Here is a 19,158-nt window from a genome sequence, read left to right on the forward strand (position 1 = left end):
GAAGTTTAGGACACTAAGGTGACCCATTGCATTCTAAGAGGTTTGACAGTTGGGCTGAAGAATATAGGCTGGAACCGTATGCAACAGGGGTTCATAATTTGTAGATTTGGATTATCTCGCAGTGAAATAAATGGATTAGAGGACAATGTAGAATTATGAGTGACAATAATAGGGCTGTAAAAATGGGGACAAATGAAAGAGAATTATAAGGGGAAGAAAAGTGATATTTGTATTCTTTTTTGGAAAATAATATTAAGTATATTAATTCTCAACAATGGCTATATTTGCAATGGACCTATTTTCCCTGAAGCTAATTGATTATTTTTAAGTTTTGCTTCCTGAGACCTCTACCCATTGCTCTCCAACTGCCCAGACATTCAAGTAATGACTTATTTGTACATACCACGGTATCTCCACATCGTATTTAAGAATTTCTCCCAAATCCGTATTTTTATGAGATTATAAAAAATAATAGGCAAACCCATATCTTCTCCTTTAGTGTGGTTTTCAGTTCATTGAAATGTACTCACTGCAAGCATAAAATACCTCTGAATATGTATTTAAAATTGGTAAAAGATAACATTTTTAAAAGTAACTGATAATTATCTAAAAATTTGATTATAAACTAAAAGTGATTTTTATGGTTTTCAAACCTATTTATACTTTTGTAGAGCAAATCCTATTTGAGAATTAAGTAATTTCTTCCTAATTTGAGGTAAGTGTTTAAATATTATTTACAAAACTTCTAAATATTTTTGGATATATGTATGTATGCACATACATACATATACTTAAGAATATGCCCACATGTTACTTTAATGAAACATCATGACTGAATGAAAGTAAAATTAATTTATGGATGGGGGAAACACGAGTTTTTCAGCCTGTCTTCTTAGCTGTCCATTCCCTCGAGAAAGCAAATTTTGTGCAGACACAAAAGAAAAATGTACAATTAAAATGCAATTCAGAAGTGAAGTGCAGCAGCCGGCTCACAGCACCTCCTCTGTATACTCAGGGACGTGGGGGCCGCATTAATTTTTGTGAGCGTGATGTCCATCCCATGTGCAAATTAACACTGAAAAGACCATAATCTGTCTTACATGAGAGCCCTTTTCTCAAGAGGATACATGCCATGTGATTCTGTACAATTCAAAGCTCTGCGTTCTGTTTGTGTTTACTTTAGATAGTATTAAGGAATATTTTCTTGGCAAAAACATTAAAAAGGAGTTTATTGATAAGCATTAAAAATAAATTGTAGAGGTATGTAAAAATTGATGAACAGACACTGCCTTTCCTGTTTATTATTTTTTTAGACAAATGTGTTAATACAATGCTAAAAACAAATTTTTAATTGAATTGAGATTTTTAAAAGCCCCTTCTTTGTCTTAATTAAATGAGATACTATATGTGAAAATATTCACATACCATAATGGCTCCATACATTTGTAAAGCCTCCACTTAATTTTTTCAAAATCTGAATTTCAGAATATTTTTCTCAGCAGAATATTTCATTTTTCTACGTATATCTTTTGATTTCCCAGAGTTTGCTCTTTTTCTTTAAATGTTCCTTTCATTTAAAACATTGTCTAGCTCTAATTTCATTGATACCATATGTCCTTTGATTCCATTAATTAAAAGTTCCTGAAGTTCATGCCTGTTTCCTGCACTCCATCTGTTCACTCTAGGTTACCTTTCATGCGTGCATCTGTGTCTCCCCTTCATGTGTGTACTTTCCCCAATTGGTAATCCATTCTTAACTTCATATTAAAAAGGAGACTCTAAAGGCCAGGTTAGAAACTGTGTTTCCATGCGAGAGTGGTCTTTTGCCTGATACACTCTAATCGCACTGTGATGCGACCTTTTAATTAAGAGATCCCAAGTGTTATGTTTGAAGTTGCTTCCCTGGGTGCTCTCAGTATCTTCTGAGAAGAGGCTTCAGTCTCCCGAAGGAGGTAAGTCCGACAGCCAGGTCACTTAGAGAGATGAGCCGGGAAGGGTCCAGTGGGCGGGTTTTTAGTGAAAATCCATATATCCCATTCCGTGCCTCCCCCGGTGTCTGTTCCCTGCTTCCGCTGAGACCTGTGCACTCTGGTGTCAAGCTTTCTGAGCAGAGGCTCTTCCCTGGATGCGTGGACTGGGCGAGGGACCTGGGGGTGTATCCCTCTTTGCATAGACTTCTCATCTGTTTCCCGCTGTATCCCTCTCTCCCACCTTGTGCAATAACCGTAGCTTTTGTTCCTGAGCGTTTCCAGCTTCTGCGCAACAAATGGCCCCTGCTCTCTCAGGCCTCGCCTTGTTCTGGCGTTAGACTTCAGTGTTTGACTTTTCTATCTGCTTCCCTCCTGCCCGAGATGTGTTGCTGCTTCTCTTCTTTGTCGTCTTTCTTCTTATGGGCTTATAACTTTTTTTCCCCCCTTTGCTCTTATTACTCAGAGGGTTTTGGTGAGGGATCTAAATAATTCGCTAGGTTACATTAAAAGCAGAACACAATCTAAGATGGTCTGTGAGAGTTTATATGGGTGTTAAAAGTTCAATTTCTTATGTTGATCATAATTAATACCAAAAATTGCTGATGGTGATGATGATAAGAGCTACAACGACAATTCTACTTCTACTTTTATTTCAACTTTTGTTTACTGGACACTTGCCCTTGTCAGCCTCCATGAGAAGCTTTATATATATTAAGTTATTCACTCCTTACAACTCTCTGTGAAACTAAAATCTCATAGAGGTCAAGTGACTTGCACAAGGGAACCCAGCCAGCGACGGCAAAGCTAAGATGTGGACACAGGTCTGGCAGACTCGGAAGCCTCATTATTCACAACCGCTACCCAAATTGCCTCCATTATTTGGTTGAGTTAAGATCCAAAGAAAACCCACTTCAATGAGAATTGCCCATCCTGGCCATCCTTTTCATTTTCCGGATACCATTTTAAAATTAAGAACATTTTTACTTATCTGATCAATTTGGAATTATTTGGCACCCTTAAATAAATGAATTTGTTATTTAACATTTTCTATGTTCACAAAATGTTTGAGGCTCACAAAAATCCTATGAAGCAAGTTTTCATATCTCCACTTGAAGAATAAGAAATGACGATTCACAGAAGTTACTAACAGCGGTAGTCAGTGGCAGAGATCAAAGCGGGAGTCAAGCGTTCCCGCCCGAAGCCATGTTTTATCTTCACCATACTTTACTACTTCTCTAAATTCTTTTTTTTTTAAATCAAATGTCTCTAGAAATCAAATTAAGACTATCACCTTAATGTTCTTTCAGGTTTTTGCCGTTTTCTTCCTACCATAAGAACAAAAAGTACATCCCATCGATACATTTATCAAGCAAGTATGGTCCCGAGTCTTACGGACATCAACATTTCAGAGATGAAAATCCTAACAAATGGATCTGCGACAAGGTAGGTTAATGCAGCATTAAAAAAAGAAAAGAAATGGTGCTCCTTTTCAAGGCTAAAAATATACACCGATTATAGCAAATATAAATATTTTCATTACGCTTAATACCATCATGGTTACAAAATTATTTATAGGTATTTTATGGAAAGATGGTGCTGGTGACCTATGTCAGTAAGAGACTTGGTTTCAGGGGTTTTGTTTGCTTGTTTTTTGTTTAGTGTTGTGTTCTTACGTTTCGTGGCTCAGCTACCCTATGACCAATGGCATGGGTCATTGTCTTTGGCAAAGCCCCCCGGGATCAAGGCTTGAATCTGTGGTCACAGGACGGAATTAAGCTTCACTCTCAGGCATGGAGAACAGGGCTTGCTTTCTCTCAATCTTTGTAGCTAGATCAGTAGATAGATAGATAGATAGATAGATAGATAGATAGATAGATAGATAGATAGATAGATAGATCCGATCGATCGATCAATCGATCAATCAGTAGATAGGCAGACATAGATGTATCTGTGATATAATATCTGTATGTATATAATAGAGAAAAGCAGAAAGCGAATAAATATTTCTTGTCTCGCTCCAGAATATTTGTTAGCACTTAGATAAAAATTCCTCAGTTGGAAAAAACATCAAGACGTCTTACACCTATTCATGAAAAGTTTTTACTGTGTGTTTACCTTATTCTCTAGAAACTAGAAACTACAACTTATTTATAGCAAAATTGCACAGGTAAAATGAAGTAGTAAATGATTTTCGGAAGAGCAGTTAGGGCCACTGAATTCCTTACACGACCAAACTTGTTGGTTCTATTAATTGTCTGCCAACGAGGATTTACTCATTTACACACAATCTCCTTCCAAAAGGATTTTAAGGCATGTTATTAAAAGGGAAATACAATAAGGGTCATAGTCTAGAAGTAAAAATAAGGGGAAATGATCTTGGATGAGAAGAGTGCTGATGCCCATAAAATGAAGGGAGGACACTGCTGTGGTGGCTGGTGACTTTGGGATTTCGGTGTGTGGGTGATAAAGCAGGAACACAAGTTTCAGGCATGCACTCTTTTCTCAACAGGAAGAGACACATGAGACCCTTAGGGAAAATAAGACCTTTCCTTACCAAATGCTAACGAAAGTTTCTGTTGAAAGGACGTTGTAAATATGGGATTACCAAGGGTAAGTCATATGAGGGAGTCACTTGGATACTTCGAGAAGTGCTTTTTTTCTTTTGCAGCTACAAGGTCATCTTTTAAATAAATTGGTCTTCTAAAACACCAAGTAATGATTCCATGTCATAAAGATTAAATTCAATGAGTGGTTCAGCGTGGTCTACTAATTGATGAACCTAAATGTTGGTGACAATGTTATTTCATAAAAATCCACACTAAAACTATTCTAGCGTTTGTTTTTACCTAACATGCAATCGTTCAGAATATGGGCTAAGATTTTAAAACATTTAGTTTCATATTTTGAATGTACATAATGTGATCTGCATCTCATTTTCTTTCTTGACATAAACATTTTTTGCTTTTATGCCCTCTCACCATTCTATTTCATTCAAGGAAGCATTCAATTCTTCAAAATGTAAATGACTCACCTTAGGACATTAAGCCCCTTCAGAGTAACAAAGGTTTTTGTGCAAATGTTTCTTTCCTAAAATAATATGGTATTTTTAGTTTTATGCAATGGGTTCACGTCATACCTTCTGACATATTCCGAGAACATTCATTCATCTAGTGGAAGTAAACAAGTTCATGGAAATAAAGAGACTTTTGGATACTTATTAAAAAGAACAGTATTTTATTTTGTCCTTTTGAAAGAATCATTGTGTGCCCTGTATACTTTTAGAAAGTATATATAGTTAAAAAGTTAATGACAAATAATTGTTCTTGTAGACCCTGAAAGTTAAGCGAGAGCAGTATAGGAATTCTTTACATTTTAATCAATCATTAGTGTACTGAACCCTACATAAAACCATGTGGAAAATATTAAATGCAAACTTAAATTTCTCTCTTCCTACTTCCTTCCCTTTCCTCCGTCCCTCCCTCCCTTTCCTCCTTCCTTCCTTCCTTTCTTAATTTCTTCCCACCTTCTTTCTGATCTCTTCAAATAGCTATAGCAAATAAATTACCCCTCTGTATAACTAATGTAACCTGCAAGATACGGAAGTAGTCATTCTATGTATATGTAAAATCTTAGAACTATTAAAAAATATTTTTATTTTGATTTGATGTTGAGTGATTTGCATGCAATTTCTTCCCAATCAATTGCTGAATGCAGACTTATTCTTAATTTTTTCTATAAAACTTTGTTTCTTAATATTGGAAATCGGAGGCCACAACTTATTCATTTTTAGTTGATTGAAGACAGTTTTAGGCAATGAAGAGTTGTTAAGTTCAAATGTTGAAGAAGGAAAAGACTAATATGGTTTTATGCTTCTACTATGGGGAGATGGACTATTTACAAACATTTCAATGCACATAAAATTTAATTGAATGCAGTAGATTGATTTCAGCCAAGAAACAGCTCAGTTAAGTATATTTGGTTCCTGTTCCTCAACCTTTTACCATGTTCTAAGATTGTCTACATGGAATTTTTCTCCTCTTTTATCATCTTTAAACATGGAAGTTATAATTTTCAAATGATTTGTTACACAATTGTATTAAAGGATATCAGTTGAGAGAAAAATCAAATGTTAATTAAATATTCTTAATTTAATCATACATTAAATGCATTCATGTATCAAATATTAGTTAATAGTTTTGCTTTATTTTTAATACCATTAATATGAAGAACACTGTGAGAAGACATCACAAAGTCAGCAAATTGAGAGCAAATACTACTACTTTTTCTTGAAAGTATGAAAGTTAATAATGAAAAATAACATGTATGGAATTTTTCTTGAAAGTATAGAAATCAATAATAAAGTAATGTATGTATCATATACATTACTCATAGCTCATTGATCTATTTGTAAAATGCCCCAAGTCAAATTGTTGGATTCTAGCTCTGTGAACTTTTTAAGTTCAAGGAACCACTTTGTATTTATAAATTCTTCATTGTGCTGATTTCAATATTTAAAATAGAAGTGAAATTAAATAAGGAGAGTCTACCAGTCACTATTAATTCATCTATTTGGGTAGGTCAAAAGAGTTGGACAATAAAAATTTCAATATACTAAAAACATTCTTTTGGTCATCCAAACATTCGCATATGTTCACATTTACCAAAGCAGACATGATAGTCTAAGGCCTTTATCTCAATTGAAATTAGTTTCCACGTTCACTTTAGACAACTGATTTGAATGGAACCATTTCATGTTTTCGCATTTGCAAAATTCAGCAAGAAGCTTTTTAAAAAAAAACATTTTATTTTATTATTATTATTTTTTATTTTTTTAAGGCAGTTCATGTTGCTAGAGCCTTTCCCCATGTGCCTTATTACAGGAGAATGACAGTACAATAGAAGGGCAGCCCTTTTCTTGTGATTTTCACATGTGTGTTGGTCCTAAAGAGGATTTGATAAGCTGCAAAGCATAAACACATCCAATGCTCCAAAGAATGAATTTAGAGAGCCTAAGCATATTGCACAGAACATAAAGTTGACCTTTACCGTCTGAGGCTTTTGGAATGGAGTGGGCTGTAGAACACATCATGGATTTAATGTGGCACGTCGCCGTCTGCAGAAACTTGGGTGGGACTGTGACTGCTTGCCCACTGCACCCGGTGATTGAATCTGCTGTCACCAGCATCCTGATAATAATGAACATTCAGCTTAACGACCGTGATTATGATTATCATAATTGATGTGCAAGTGCAGTGTGTGGGGACCATTACGGATGAACCGTACAGTGGAGGAACAGGCCTCAGTTAGAGATAATTTTATGTGTACGCATTGATTGGGGGTAAAATAGACCTTTCTGTTTAAACAGACCAGCTTCATATAATTTTAAGAATCTTTCTGTACATGTTGATTGATGATTATGCACTTGCTGAAAAACAGCCTCTTATAGTTCGTTTGTTTTGTATGGTTTCGTTTCATTAGGAAATGTAAACAATTAAATAATTAGGTGTAATTGAGGGAAAATATTTTGCTTATGAGAATGGCTGTCAATAATCAAATATTCAGTTTAAGTTTCTTCTCTCTTTTTTTTTTCTCTCTCTCACAGTACATCAGGGACTGAAATTCTTTAATTTCCCCTCTTTCATTACTCTTGTGTCCATCTTCTTGAGGTCATTAGACCAAAGGAAAAGTATAAGTTTATACAATTTTCATTATAAGTCTATTGCTGCTTTGGTATTTGCATATAATATTTATATATACTCTTTTATGCACTTTGAAAACTGGACAGAGCCAAATATTGTTATATTGTTTATTAAAATAATATCTAACCTATAGAATAGTTTAAATGTGTAATGTTAAGATGTATATATTTACACTACCTTTGCTTTTTAATCACTGTCTTGTTTCTGATACATTTATTACATTGTGTAGTAATTTTTAATTAGAGTTTTAAAACTGGCGCAGAAGAGTTTCTTACTTGAATTTTAACTTATGGATGAAAATAATATGTGCAGTGTCGTGTCCAAGATTTTTAATAGACTAGATCAGACCATTATTATCTATAATTATTAACCTAAGGACACAATTTTCATTTGAGTCTAAAGTTTTGCATTTGAGTGATGAGCAAACCTAATGGAATGCATTTTTATAAAGCATGGGAAGCCATGTTTAAAACCTATTTTATAACTGCAATAAAGTCTGAGATTGAGAGATCTCTTCATCAGATTACTAATAACTGTTCAGCTCTAGAGACAATGGCAGATGTTTTCTTCTGCGCGAGGTCTGTAAGATTTTCCTTACCCCAGGTAAGACGCTCACTCTGGCGGTGCAGCTGTACACGGTGGGATGGTAGGACAGTTTTTGTTTGACAGTGAGAGGTTTTCTAGATTGCGTGTCAAATCTTCCTCTGAAAGTTTTGAGTCCCAGTGTAATTCTTGAACTTGATGAAGAGTTCCTCTTGAACTTTGTCTCTAAAAATTCAACATAGCCTCGTCTTCTGTGCATTATTGCTAATCTAGAATAATGAGTTAAATTCTTCATCAGACAAAGATGATGAAACATGTTATCTGCACTTCTCTGCAATTAAACTCTTAATTTTTCTTCATTTAAAAGCCTCAGTTTACATTGTTGTTGTTGGTATTATTGTTGCTGCTGTATTTGGAAAGTAGGTTAACCTATCAGTGGAAATTTTAGGGGTCCAGACCTATTGTCCTCATTTTCATGTATAGGAGCATAGCTTTAATTTCTTTTTGTGACCTCCTGGTGATATTTTGATCTGTCCTGGCAAAAGAGGAGGTTTACCAGAATGGAGGGCCCCAAATGACTAGAAATATAACTAGGAATTACACTTGGTCCCTTAGAAAGGGGCTGACTTTGATCTTAGGGATCACGGAAATATTGGAAGTATTGCATGAACACAAGAATTAGCATTGACACTACACTTTCAGTGTCATTCTGGCTATGTCTGGAGGTTTGGCATGAAGAAGTCAGAGGGATATTTGTGTGTCCTTCTAGGTTGGCCACTGTCAGACCACTTAACAATAATGTTTGAACACCCACTGCAGTGAACATTCTTACACATACATCTTTGCCCTAATGAATTCCTGAAAGTAAAATTTCTGGGTCAGGGCTGTGATGGTTAGTTTTATGTATCAACTTGAGTAGGCTATAGTACCAGAATTAATGGTAGTCTATTGTAGAAAACTGGCAGTAAATTTGGAGCGATGTGAATTAATAATAGAAGTATTAAGAATACAAGTAATTTAAAAATGAATTGAATATGATGGAGTAAGAAAGAAGGAAGTTCACTGATTACTCCTAAGTTTCTAGGAGGGGGAAACTGAATTTGCAGTGATACCATTTATTGAGATGGGAAAAAAGATCAGAATTTGGGGAGCAAATGTAGAGAAGAAAACTTGGGTTCAATATTGGACATGTTTGATTGTGAGATGACTTTGATCTATCCAAATAGAAAAGTCAAATAGATAGCTGAATATATAAATCTGTTGTTTGGAACAACAGTCCTGACCAGAGTCACAAAATTAAGTATATTTGGTTCATACATGAAATTTAGGATATTTGGTTTATAAATAGTAATTGAAACCATGAAAGTGAATGAAGTAGCTTAGAGTAAGAACAGAGGCTAAGGGCCGGCTGAGTGGCTCAGTTGGTTAAGAGTGCAAGCTCTGAGCAACAGAGTCGCCAGTTCGATTCCCACATGGGCCAGTGAGCTGTGCCCGAGCTGAGCTGCTGCTGAGCTGCCAGCAGGTGGCAGGACGGCTCAGCTGGTGAGAGCACGTGCTCCCAACAACAAGGTTGCCAGTTCGGCTCCCACATGGGAGGGTGGGCTATGTCCATCCGCAACTAAGATTGAACACGGCACCTTGAGCTGAGCGGCCGTGAACTGCCGACGGGCGGCCCGATGGTGACTGGACTTGGAGCCTAACTAGCTGCACCCCTCACAATTAAGATGAAGGACAACAACTTGGCTGTTCCTTTTCCCAATTCTCCAATAAAATCTATAAAATAAATAAATAATAAGAACATGGGCTAAGAAGAGAGGAGAGCTAGAATTTTTGAGGAATACTAATACATCATTTGGAGTAGGGTGAGCCTGTAAAAAAAAAAAAGGATAAACTGAAGTAAGCCAAGAGAATATGCTTAATCAAAGCAGTCAAAGTAAGGCAATGCAGTAAGAATAAAGGAGTGATGAGCCATGGCAAATGGTGCTGTGAAGTCAAAAAAGTCCCGTAGATGCAGCAAAAATGAAAGTCATTGGTTACTTAGCAAAAGCTGATTCAATGACAATATGGGGAACTAAGCCAGGTGGAAGTGGGCTGAAGAGGGAGTGGAAAAAAAGTGGGGGCTATACTGAGTGCAGATAATAATTTTGATAAGTTTGACTGTGACAGGGAGAAGAGAGATTGATAGGGCCATGGCTGTAGGGGGATATGGGTCAAGTTTCCTTTTTTTTTTTAAAGAATGGAAGAAGTTTAACATAAATGATTGTGTTTGTTTACCCTTTTTGATTGTCCTAAAATTTTTGATTGTGAGTTTTTAATCCTTGGAACTTTATCCATGGGAATTCTTTGAAACCTGATTTAAAGTGCATTTTTTCAGAGATGGTTTGTGTTTGTTTCTGCCCAGAGCACAGTGGTGCTGTCCACCTGGGACCTCTAAAAATTAAATTTTGGTTTGGCGTCCAAACGTGTATGAGTACATAGCAGCTCTTAGGAAATACTTTTTTTTTTTTTTCTTGCCTTCACTCAACCCAGAACCAAGAATGAGATGAGGCCTTTCTCCAAATCTCCCTAATAGGGTCTTTTACTTTTTCTGGCTCACCTGCTGAGAATGCTGTTTTACAGGAATGCTGGTCTGCCGCAGCCCCAGGTGTCAATTTCTTGCTCATGTGCCATGTGACACCCAGGTACTGAGACTTTATAGATAAGTATATAGCCTAATATATTTTCACCACTTCTGTAATAATGACATTCTAAATCTCTAATGCTCTGTGTATCAATACTTAAAAATTTTCTATTATTAGTCCCATTGTCATGTATTAGCATTATAATCAGAGTTATTTAGAAAGTAATAATAAAATCACATTAATAAATTGACCAAGTTCAAGTTGACTATAAGATGAATTTGCTTTTCATTAGTTTAAATGTATTTCCCATACTATATAGCTTGTTTTCCTATTATAAAATTAAATATTGAAATTTAAACATCGTAAACATCTAACTTGTGTTTCTTCTAAGACAAATACGTAAAAGCTTGCCATCAAGTCAAATTTTGATTTCTAGATAACATTTTTATATCCTTTGTATCTTTCAGTTGATTTTATGTGAAAACAGTACTTGGAAAATTATTTTTGGTAAACTTCCAAGTTGGTGCTTAAAACTTTTTTTAACTCTTACGAAAAGGCAAAGGAAACCAGTAGTGACACAGACTATAAAAAACAAAGGACAAGTCAAATATAATACTTCTCTTCATTTTGTTGTCATACACTTGATATCACCTTATATAGTGAGCACCAGGAAGTCCCCAAAACTCCCCTCACCTGTGTCACATGCTAGCTTCCTGCCTGAGAATTAATTTGAAGAAATTGTTCCATTGTGGAAATTATTTTGTGGATTTAATTTATTTTAACATGCTTAACTGAATAGTTCCCAAATTATGCCTAACTGCATTATATTGGGTTGTCAGAAAAGTCATGTTGTATTTTTTCTGTTTTTCTTTGCAAAAATGCGTCATGACTTTTCCGACAACCCAATATTTTCCTCTACAGACATTTTTCACAGGGTTATTTCACTAAACATTTATCTTCATACTAAAAAAATTGCTAGAAGTCATACTACCGGACTGATTTGGGGGCTGTTACAGTTTGTAACTTCTGCTATATAAGTAGCAGATTAATAATTGTGTTATTAATTCTGGATTAATTTACCAATTACTTCTTAGGTGGCTATTATAAGGTTATAAACTATTAAGGAAAAATGTAAATCTGCAAGCCCGTGTTAAAAGTTTAACAGAATATCAGTTGACTAAAAAGTGATAATGATGGTCTTGGCAGCAAGTGACTTTGAGGATATCAACTAAATACTATGAAGGTGCTAAAGTAGTGAAAATATTTCACAATGTGGGCTGTAAGGATACAAATAGCGACCTTACTTGCTTATTACATCGGTTCCAAGAGCCTATTTGCAAAGAGGTTGCTCACAATTGGAACATTTAATAAAATCTAGTTTCCCTCCCTTGTAATTCCTCAGTTGGAAAATGTGGTCCCTCGATGATGATCTAGGGCTTTGAAGAATAAATGGGTTTTAAAGAGAAAATTAGATGGTACTTATTATGCTGTCTAGCCAGCAATGCATTGTCATTTGTCTGTTGTATTATGAATGCCTTGCTATGCCTACCTTCTTCATTTAATCATGTAACTTGCCTGGAAGCAGTGTGAGAGAAAAATGTTGCTGTATTACTCTTTCAATTGTTTTCTTTGCTTACCCCAGACACAGCTCACGCTGATTATGCCCAATACAGACCTTCCTCTCCTCCCTGCCACCTGGCCTCTTCCAAATTCTTCATTTGCACAGTCACGCACTTACGCCAAACGCCAGGAGACAACTAATTTGCTCCCCGCACCTCCTTTGGAAAGCTTTTCCCCAGTAGCATCCCCTTTCTCAAGTGAGGCTCTCTATGACTGGCAAGGTTAGTATTTAAACAAATTAAATGCTGATATAAAAATTACATCCTAGTCCAAAATCAATTTTTCTTAGGGTACATAAAATATCATTTCTGGGCATTCATTCCTTGTTTTGTTATTTTCACTGTATAGTCTTTCCGAGTATATTTTATTGTGAATCCACTTATTTGTCATGAGAAGACTGGGTTGCAAGCATGTCTGTCCAGGTTTCTTTGCAGCTCACCAACCTAATGCCATATTATCAGGATCACGTTTATTACAGCAATATTGAAGAGCAACTAGCATTTACCATATGCCTTTTTCCCTTCACTTTACTATTTTAAGAAAATCACTTCCATTTTTAGTTGTCAGCATATTTAGTAGAAACTTGTTTATATTGCTAATGCCGATAAACCACTAAAAAGGGTTAAAGCATTTTCTTCAAAATGGTATTTTTTTAAAAAGAAAACAAGTGGAGGGCCGGCCGAGTGGCTCAGTTGGTTAAGAGCTCGCTCAAGAGTTTGAGCTCTGAGCAACAGCGGTTCTAGTCCAGCCCGAGCTGAGTAGCCGCTGAACTGCCAACAGGTAGCAGGATGGCTCAGCTTAAAAAAAAAAAAAAGAAAAAAGAAAACAAGTGGAATGTGAAACTATACCTGTTGAAATCTGAGCCTTTGCTTACTTTACATGATTTTTGAGACACTGCATATTGTTTTTCTAATTGAATTCAGAAATCATCTGTCAGTTTAGTATTGACATTTAATCTACATAAATAATGTCCAAAAGGTGGAAGCCATCTAATCTGCAAGTATTAATATACTTTCTAGTTCTAGCAGAGTAATTAAGGGAGTACAAAATACTATATGTAAAATGCATACTCCATTTTGAAAGTTAGTTTCCACATTCATGGCTAGTGTTAACCCAAATTTCAAAGTACAGTAAAAATTAAAAAAAATATATCTTGGAAAGAAGAGGATAGGATATGTTAGATATATTTTTAGCTAACATATAAACTTTTTATTTTTTACTGCAAAACACTAGTAATAGACACAGATGCTGATATTAAAAAAGGATCTGAAGTTGCATGATTTTGTCAATTGGGAGATTTTCAAGTATTATATGTTAAGTATTGGTATTCTAGTATGAAGAAAAATATCTCAGAATGTAGCTACTATATGAATATAAAATTATGGCTCAGTAGCATTGAGATAATCATTGGTAGATGTAAGCATTGATTTTTGATGACATAAAGTTCACTTTTAAGAAAGCTTCTTTCTACTATCGAGTACATTATAGCCTTAGTAAAGTCTGTTATTCCAAAGCAAAAAAAAAAAAAGACTTCTTTTCAAGTTTTCCCTTTTTGCGATATGTATTAATATTTTTTTAACTTTGGGTAAATAAATAATCATTTCATCATTATTATGACCTCATAGGATTGAAGTGTACTTATTTTTAATTTTCAATATTAGACTCAAAGAGTTAGTTACCATCAGGACACATTTCCTGAAGTATGTCTGCTGTGTAGACTTGTCTGTCTTTGCCCCTGGGAACTCACGGGTCCTTTCCACACAACCACAAATTCAAAACCCACATACAGGAAAGGCATCATGGGATAGGGTGGAAAAGAGAAATGATTGAAGAACCAGCTCTCTCATATTCAAAGTCACATATAAAAATAATGTTCTACGCTATGATAATTTTTCTCTCGAACTACAGTTAGCAAGAGTGACCCAAGACAAATAATCCATCACAAGTGCCTGTTTCACAGTTGGTTGTAGGCTCGGACTTTTGTATGCAAGGCCCGTCCACCTACACAGACTCACTAGGTCTCTAATGGGAGTCATGTCACCAGCTTTCTTCCACTGAGCCCTGTGGTTTTCTTTCCCTTTGTTACCCTCATTTCTTGTGCTCCTTTTATGTGGGCAGTTTGGTTTAAAATATAGAGGGGCCAAGTGGGTTTTCAGGTTTATTCAGGAAGCTGCTGGTTATCTTCAGAAATAATGTGAGGTCTTCAAATGAATAAGTTGATACTGTTTTTGACATCTAACTTTTTAGGTAACCTACTTGAAGCTATTGTCCTTCTCAATCCAGATAAAAGTGTGAATGTACAAATGCAACACATTTGCATGCATGCCCTCAATTTCATTGTATTGGGAACTCATTTCCTTCAGAGGTTAAATAAGGCGTTTTTAAAAAAGTTTTTGTTTATCATTATTATTCTAAAGTGTCTGTTTTATAAAAATGTGGAATCCAAATTTAGTAAGTAAGAAGTTGTATAAAAATAAATTTCAGTGAAAACACTATAGTTGCACTTAAGGAAAATTTTGAAAGGTTGGGGTAGCCTTTTAATATGGCACTGCACGTACCTTTGCCATGAATTTGATGCCAAATTTTTATTCTAATAGCCACAGATATTAAAAATAATAACTTACCTAGGTCTGTAGTGTCAAATGGAATTCGAACTCTAACAACTTGCTTTGTCAGAGAGCAAAGACTGGAATGAGGGAATAGAAAAGTTCTCTAAGACTCTCTCAACTGAACTTACGCCATTTCATTTCCTTTATTCTGAAGCCATTGAGGTTATGTATTTTGGAGCCTGCTGTCTTGATATAGTTTGTGACAGGTGAAAGTTAAAAATCCACGTATCATGTGAGTAACACTGAAGCAGAAGAGATTTGTAATGTTCCTAGGTGTTCGGAGATTTCTGCCTATACAGATGCGATAAACAGATTGTCATTTTCCACTTCAGCCTGCAAAATCACTTCTTCCAGATTAGAGTTGAGTTAATTATCTTCCTCTAATTTTATTTTCCAGAGTAAGAGCTTGTTTAGAAGGATTCATGACTTTACAGTACCATGCATAATATTGCTATAGGGCATTGAATAATAATAATAATAATAATAATAATAATAATAATAATAATAATAATAATAATTGATCTAAGTAATCCAATCCATGAATGAACTCTTTATCATATTGTTCTGACTGTGGCTTCCCATTTCTCTTAAGTATTTTGAAACTTCTACTGAAAGTTAGCTCCTTATCTTTAAGACTTTTCATATCCGGCTCTCATTTTCTCACAAAAATTCCCTGAAAAAAATCTTGTTCTGAAGTTGACAGCTCTAAAGCCATAAGCACACCTCTATTCAGGATTGGAGTGGCGTCCTTGGCAGTATTTCATGCTAATTTAGAAAGAAGTGACCAAGATGGTATGTGGAACTTTTTCTATCACCCTGTAAACCAGATGTGTTTCCAAAGATGGCAGCTACTGTACTGTACCTAGTCATGAAGTTTCGAGATTGTTCTTCCAGTTGAAGTTATGCTCAACAAAAGAACTTCAAATCATTTTGAAGTCAGGAAAATGGCCTGCGTAGTTTCCAAAAGGGTCTCACAAAGTAGGAATTTTTTTTTTATCATGATGTTAGTATGAATATACCAGTCCAAACTCACAAGTTGGGGTATTCTGAAGGAAAATGTAGGCTCTGTCATTTACTCTATGACATGCTAGAAAATATCAACTATTTGGGGGAACATGAAGCATTTCTTCTATTTTATTCTAAGACACAAATCATCTCCAACATGTATTTGAATGGCACAGGATTTCTCTCCTCTATGGTATGTGGTCTCTTCTATTTGCATTATGAAGTATTTCCACACAGAGGTCCTTGGATGGGGCAAATCATAGTTTGGTTCATTTCCAGCATTCTCAAATCAAGCCACTTTTTTTTTTGACAGAGCTGCATCCTCTCAAGGACTTTCACATAGGCCCGAAGTGCTCCAGCTGTATTTAATTCATGTTTTTAACTATGAAATCGCCATTACTCAAGAAGTTCGTTTTCTGTGCTATTTTATACCCTAAGTTTCAAGATTCTGTTGCTTTATGTTATAATATTAAGAGGAATGATTCAACACAATTTTTAATATTATGTAGCACTACCTACAAGAGTTATTCTGGGTATATCCTTCGCTGTTTAAAAATTAAATCAAGGAGGTGTAACAGAAATGTAGAATTATGGAGGTAAAACCTTCCCTGCATTGCAATACTCAAAGAGAAATAATCTCTGTCATATCTTTTAACTTGCAAATGGCTTGGCAGACTCGATTAAAAGTAGTTTCTATATGCTTTTGGTATGGCTTTTTAGAGCTGCTAAATTTAGACGTTTTGGTTCCAAATGTGTTTCTTGAGATTTTAGGAAAAAGCAAGCTGATGAGAAGATAAAAAGAATAACATGGCTAAGTGAACCGTAGGTTTACCAGATAATTAACTCTGGTCAATATGCCAAACTAATTATGTATACATTATAGGCATGAGTGATATTGAAATTGTTTGCTAACTGTACTTCACAGGCACTAAATTGTCACAATGGCCAGTCATCCCAGAGCACCCTGGGATAACTAACTGCTGGATGGTGGGGGATGTTGGAGGCAGTGGTTAGGTTGGCAGGTGTTTACCGACAGATAGGAAAATAATGAAAGCATTTCCACACGTCAGTAACCAGTTTGACCATACGGTGCACTCTGGCGGAATGTCAGTTCTGGTCACAGTGTGGATCTTGTTGTAACCACACTTTCCTGCCTGGGATTTGGCACTATCTTATCTTTCTGGACCCGTGGGTGGCTCTTCTCAGTCTCACGGCGGGGGGGGGGTGCGTGGCCTGTTGATTTCTTAAGTCTCATCTTCCCTGATGAGTGGGAATTTTATCAGCTTTTTGCATTGCATCCGTGTGCATTTATTAAGAGAGAAGGGCTTGTACTCTTCATTGTAGAAAGTTGGCTTGGCTGCTACTGCATCTGTTCATAAAGATCTTGTTGTCCATGCAACACCACAGAATGCCGGAAGGGCTCTGCTCGCTAAGTCACAGAAGAAATCCTGAGAAAGACAGCTCCACGTTCTCTACATGTGGGTTGTTCAGTACGACAGTCATGTTATTCGTAGGCCTTGAGCCCTTGACCTGTGTTTTCTCTGGATTCTGAAGGCCTAGTACAAAAATAAAGCAACATAGTCACATTTTTCTATGAATGATATGTGACACTGACAATATTTTAGACTTATTGGGTTAAGATATTTTATTACCATACAGGTCATCTCTCCTCTTTCTTGTTACTATTACTAATAGGGCTATTGGAAAATTAAAATTGCATATGGGACCCACGTTGTCTTTCCAAACCATACATCTGCCCAGTTGTTTCGGATGAAAAGGACTTGATTTTAATGGAACCCATGGCAAACTTCCCTCTAGAAGCTCCGACAAGCGTTTTCCTCTGAGGTCCATTTTTTTTTTCCCACTTCTGTGTAGTGGGTTTGACAATGCCACCAGTTTCTTCGGCTATGTCTGCTTCCTCCACAGCTCACTAAATTGCCCCTTCCAGTTCAGTCATTATAGATCCGTTCAAGAAATGAGGTTTTTTTTAAAACCATACTTAAAGTTTTGGCTTAGCAATAGTTATCTTACTACTAACTATAACTATTCGCTAACTATACTTCACAGGTACTAATCTGTCAGAATGGGCAGTAATCCCAGAGCTCCCAATTTCTTATTTATCTTAATGTAAATAATTAAATGATAATAAAGCCAAGGGGAGCAAACATTAATAGTTTGGTTACTGTCTATAGGTATATACTGTTGGTTTTGGATAAGCTTGGCTTATAGCCAAAGGACTAAAAGAAATCACTTTTGTTCTAAGGAAACTAAGTAGGCATTTCCTCCCTACCATCCCTTTACATTAGATTTCATGAATTTATTTTGTGGGAAATCAGAGTATATCCCCTTAACCCAGGGATAAGATTATATTGCTCTAAATACAGGTAAAATTAGTGTAGCTTCATAGGTTGGTTAAAACATTTGTAGCCTTGGAAGATTTACAAACGTGTTTGAAAGATGTCACTATACAATCATAGAAATACATGAAACCACTCTTTTGCTGATCTATATCATTAAAGAAGGAAGCCCTCACCTGAGGCGAAGTACATTAACCCAACTGCTCAATATTTTAGCGGCTGTTTTAAAATTCTGGTACAAATAAATAGGTCTGAGTCTTGGACTCCAAAAAGAGGAAGAAAAGATCAATCAAAAATGCCCTGGATATTAAAACCGACTCTGTGCTCTAACGTGAAGCTACTTGATTGAGTAGTCTGGTGTCAGCCATATCTTTCTTCTAATGCTTGTAGTAATGCACGTAGACAGAGTGACAATCACAGCACAGCCTCCTATCAGCAATAATTAATCTTTTAGTTAACAGAGGCTAGAAAAGCCTCTCATCAGCCTCTTCTGAAGTCGGAGGGACCCTGTTTTTTTGATGTTTGCATTCTGAGGAAAATTGTCCCCACCAGTTCTAACAAATTGAAACACCAGGCTAATTATGGCAGCTAATGAAGTGTGTGCAATGGTCACAGCTTGTCGTGAAACTGTTCCTTCAGTTTGGATTAGAGTTTCATCAATCACTTTTTTAAACTGATCCAGAATTGCTTCTGCCCGGCGCTTGGCATTTTTAATGCTGTTTCTGTAATTGGTT

The 19,158-nt window shown here is 35.9% G+C and overlaps 1 protein-coding gene across 2 annotated transcripts in view; it reads left to right on the forward strand.

The window, feature by feature from the left end:
* The window catches only part of SPATA17 (spermatogenesis associated 17), a 120,745-nt gene that overhangs the window by 82,009 nt on the left and 19,578 nt on the right, over positions 1-19,158 (forward strand). For both annotated transcript variants that reach the window (XM_019639601.1, XM_019639602.1), the window contains one exon: positions 3,278-3,413. In XM_019639601.1, the coding sequence (XP_019495146.1) occupies positions 3,278-3,413 (136 nt within the window). The remainder of the gene's footprint in view (positions 1-3,277; positions 3,414-19,158) is intronic.

The sequence above is a fragment of the Hipposideros armiger genome, unplaced genomic scaffold (assembly GCF_001890085.2).
Source record: "Hipposideros armiger isolate ML-2016 unplaced genomic scaffold, ASM189008v1 scaffold_45, whole genome shotgun sequence".
Taxonomy (NCBI): Eukaryota; Metazoa; Chordata; class Mammalia; order Chiroptera; family Hipposideridae; genus Hipposideros; species Hipposideros armiger.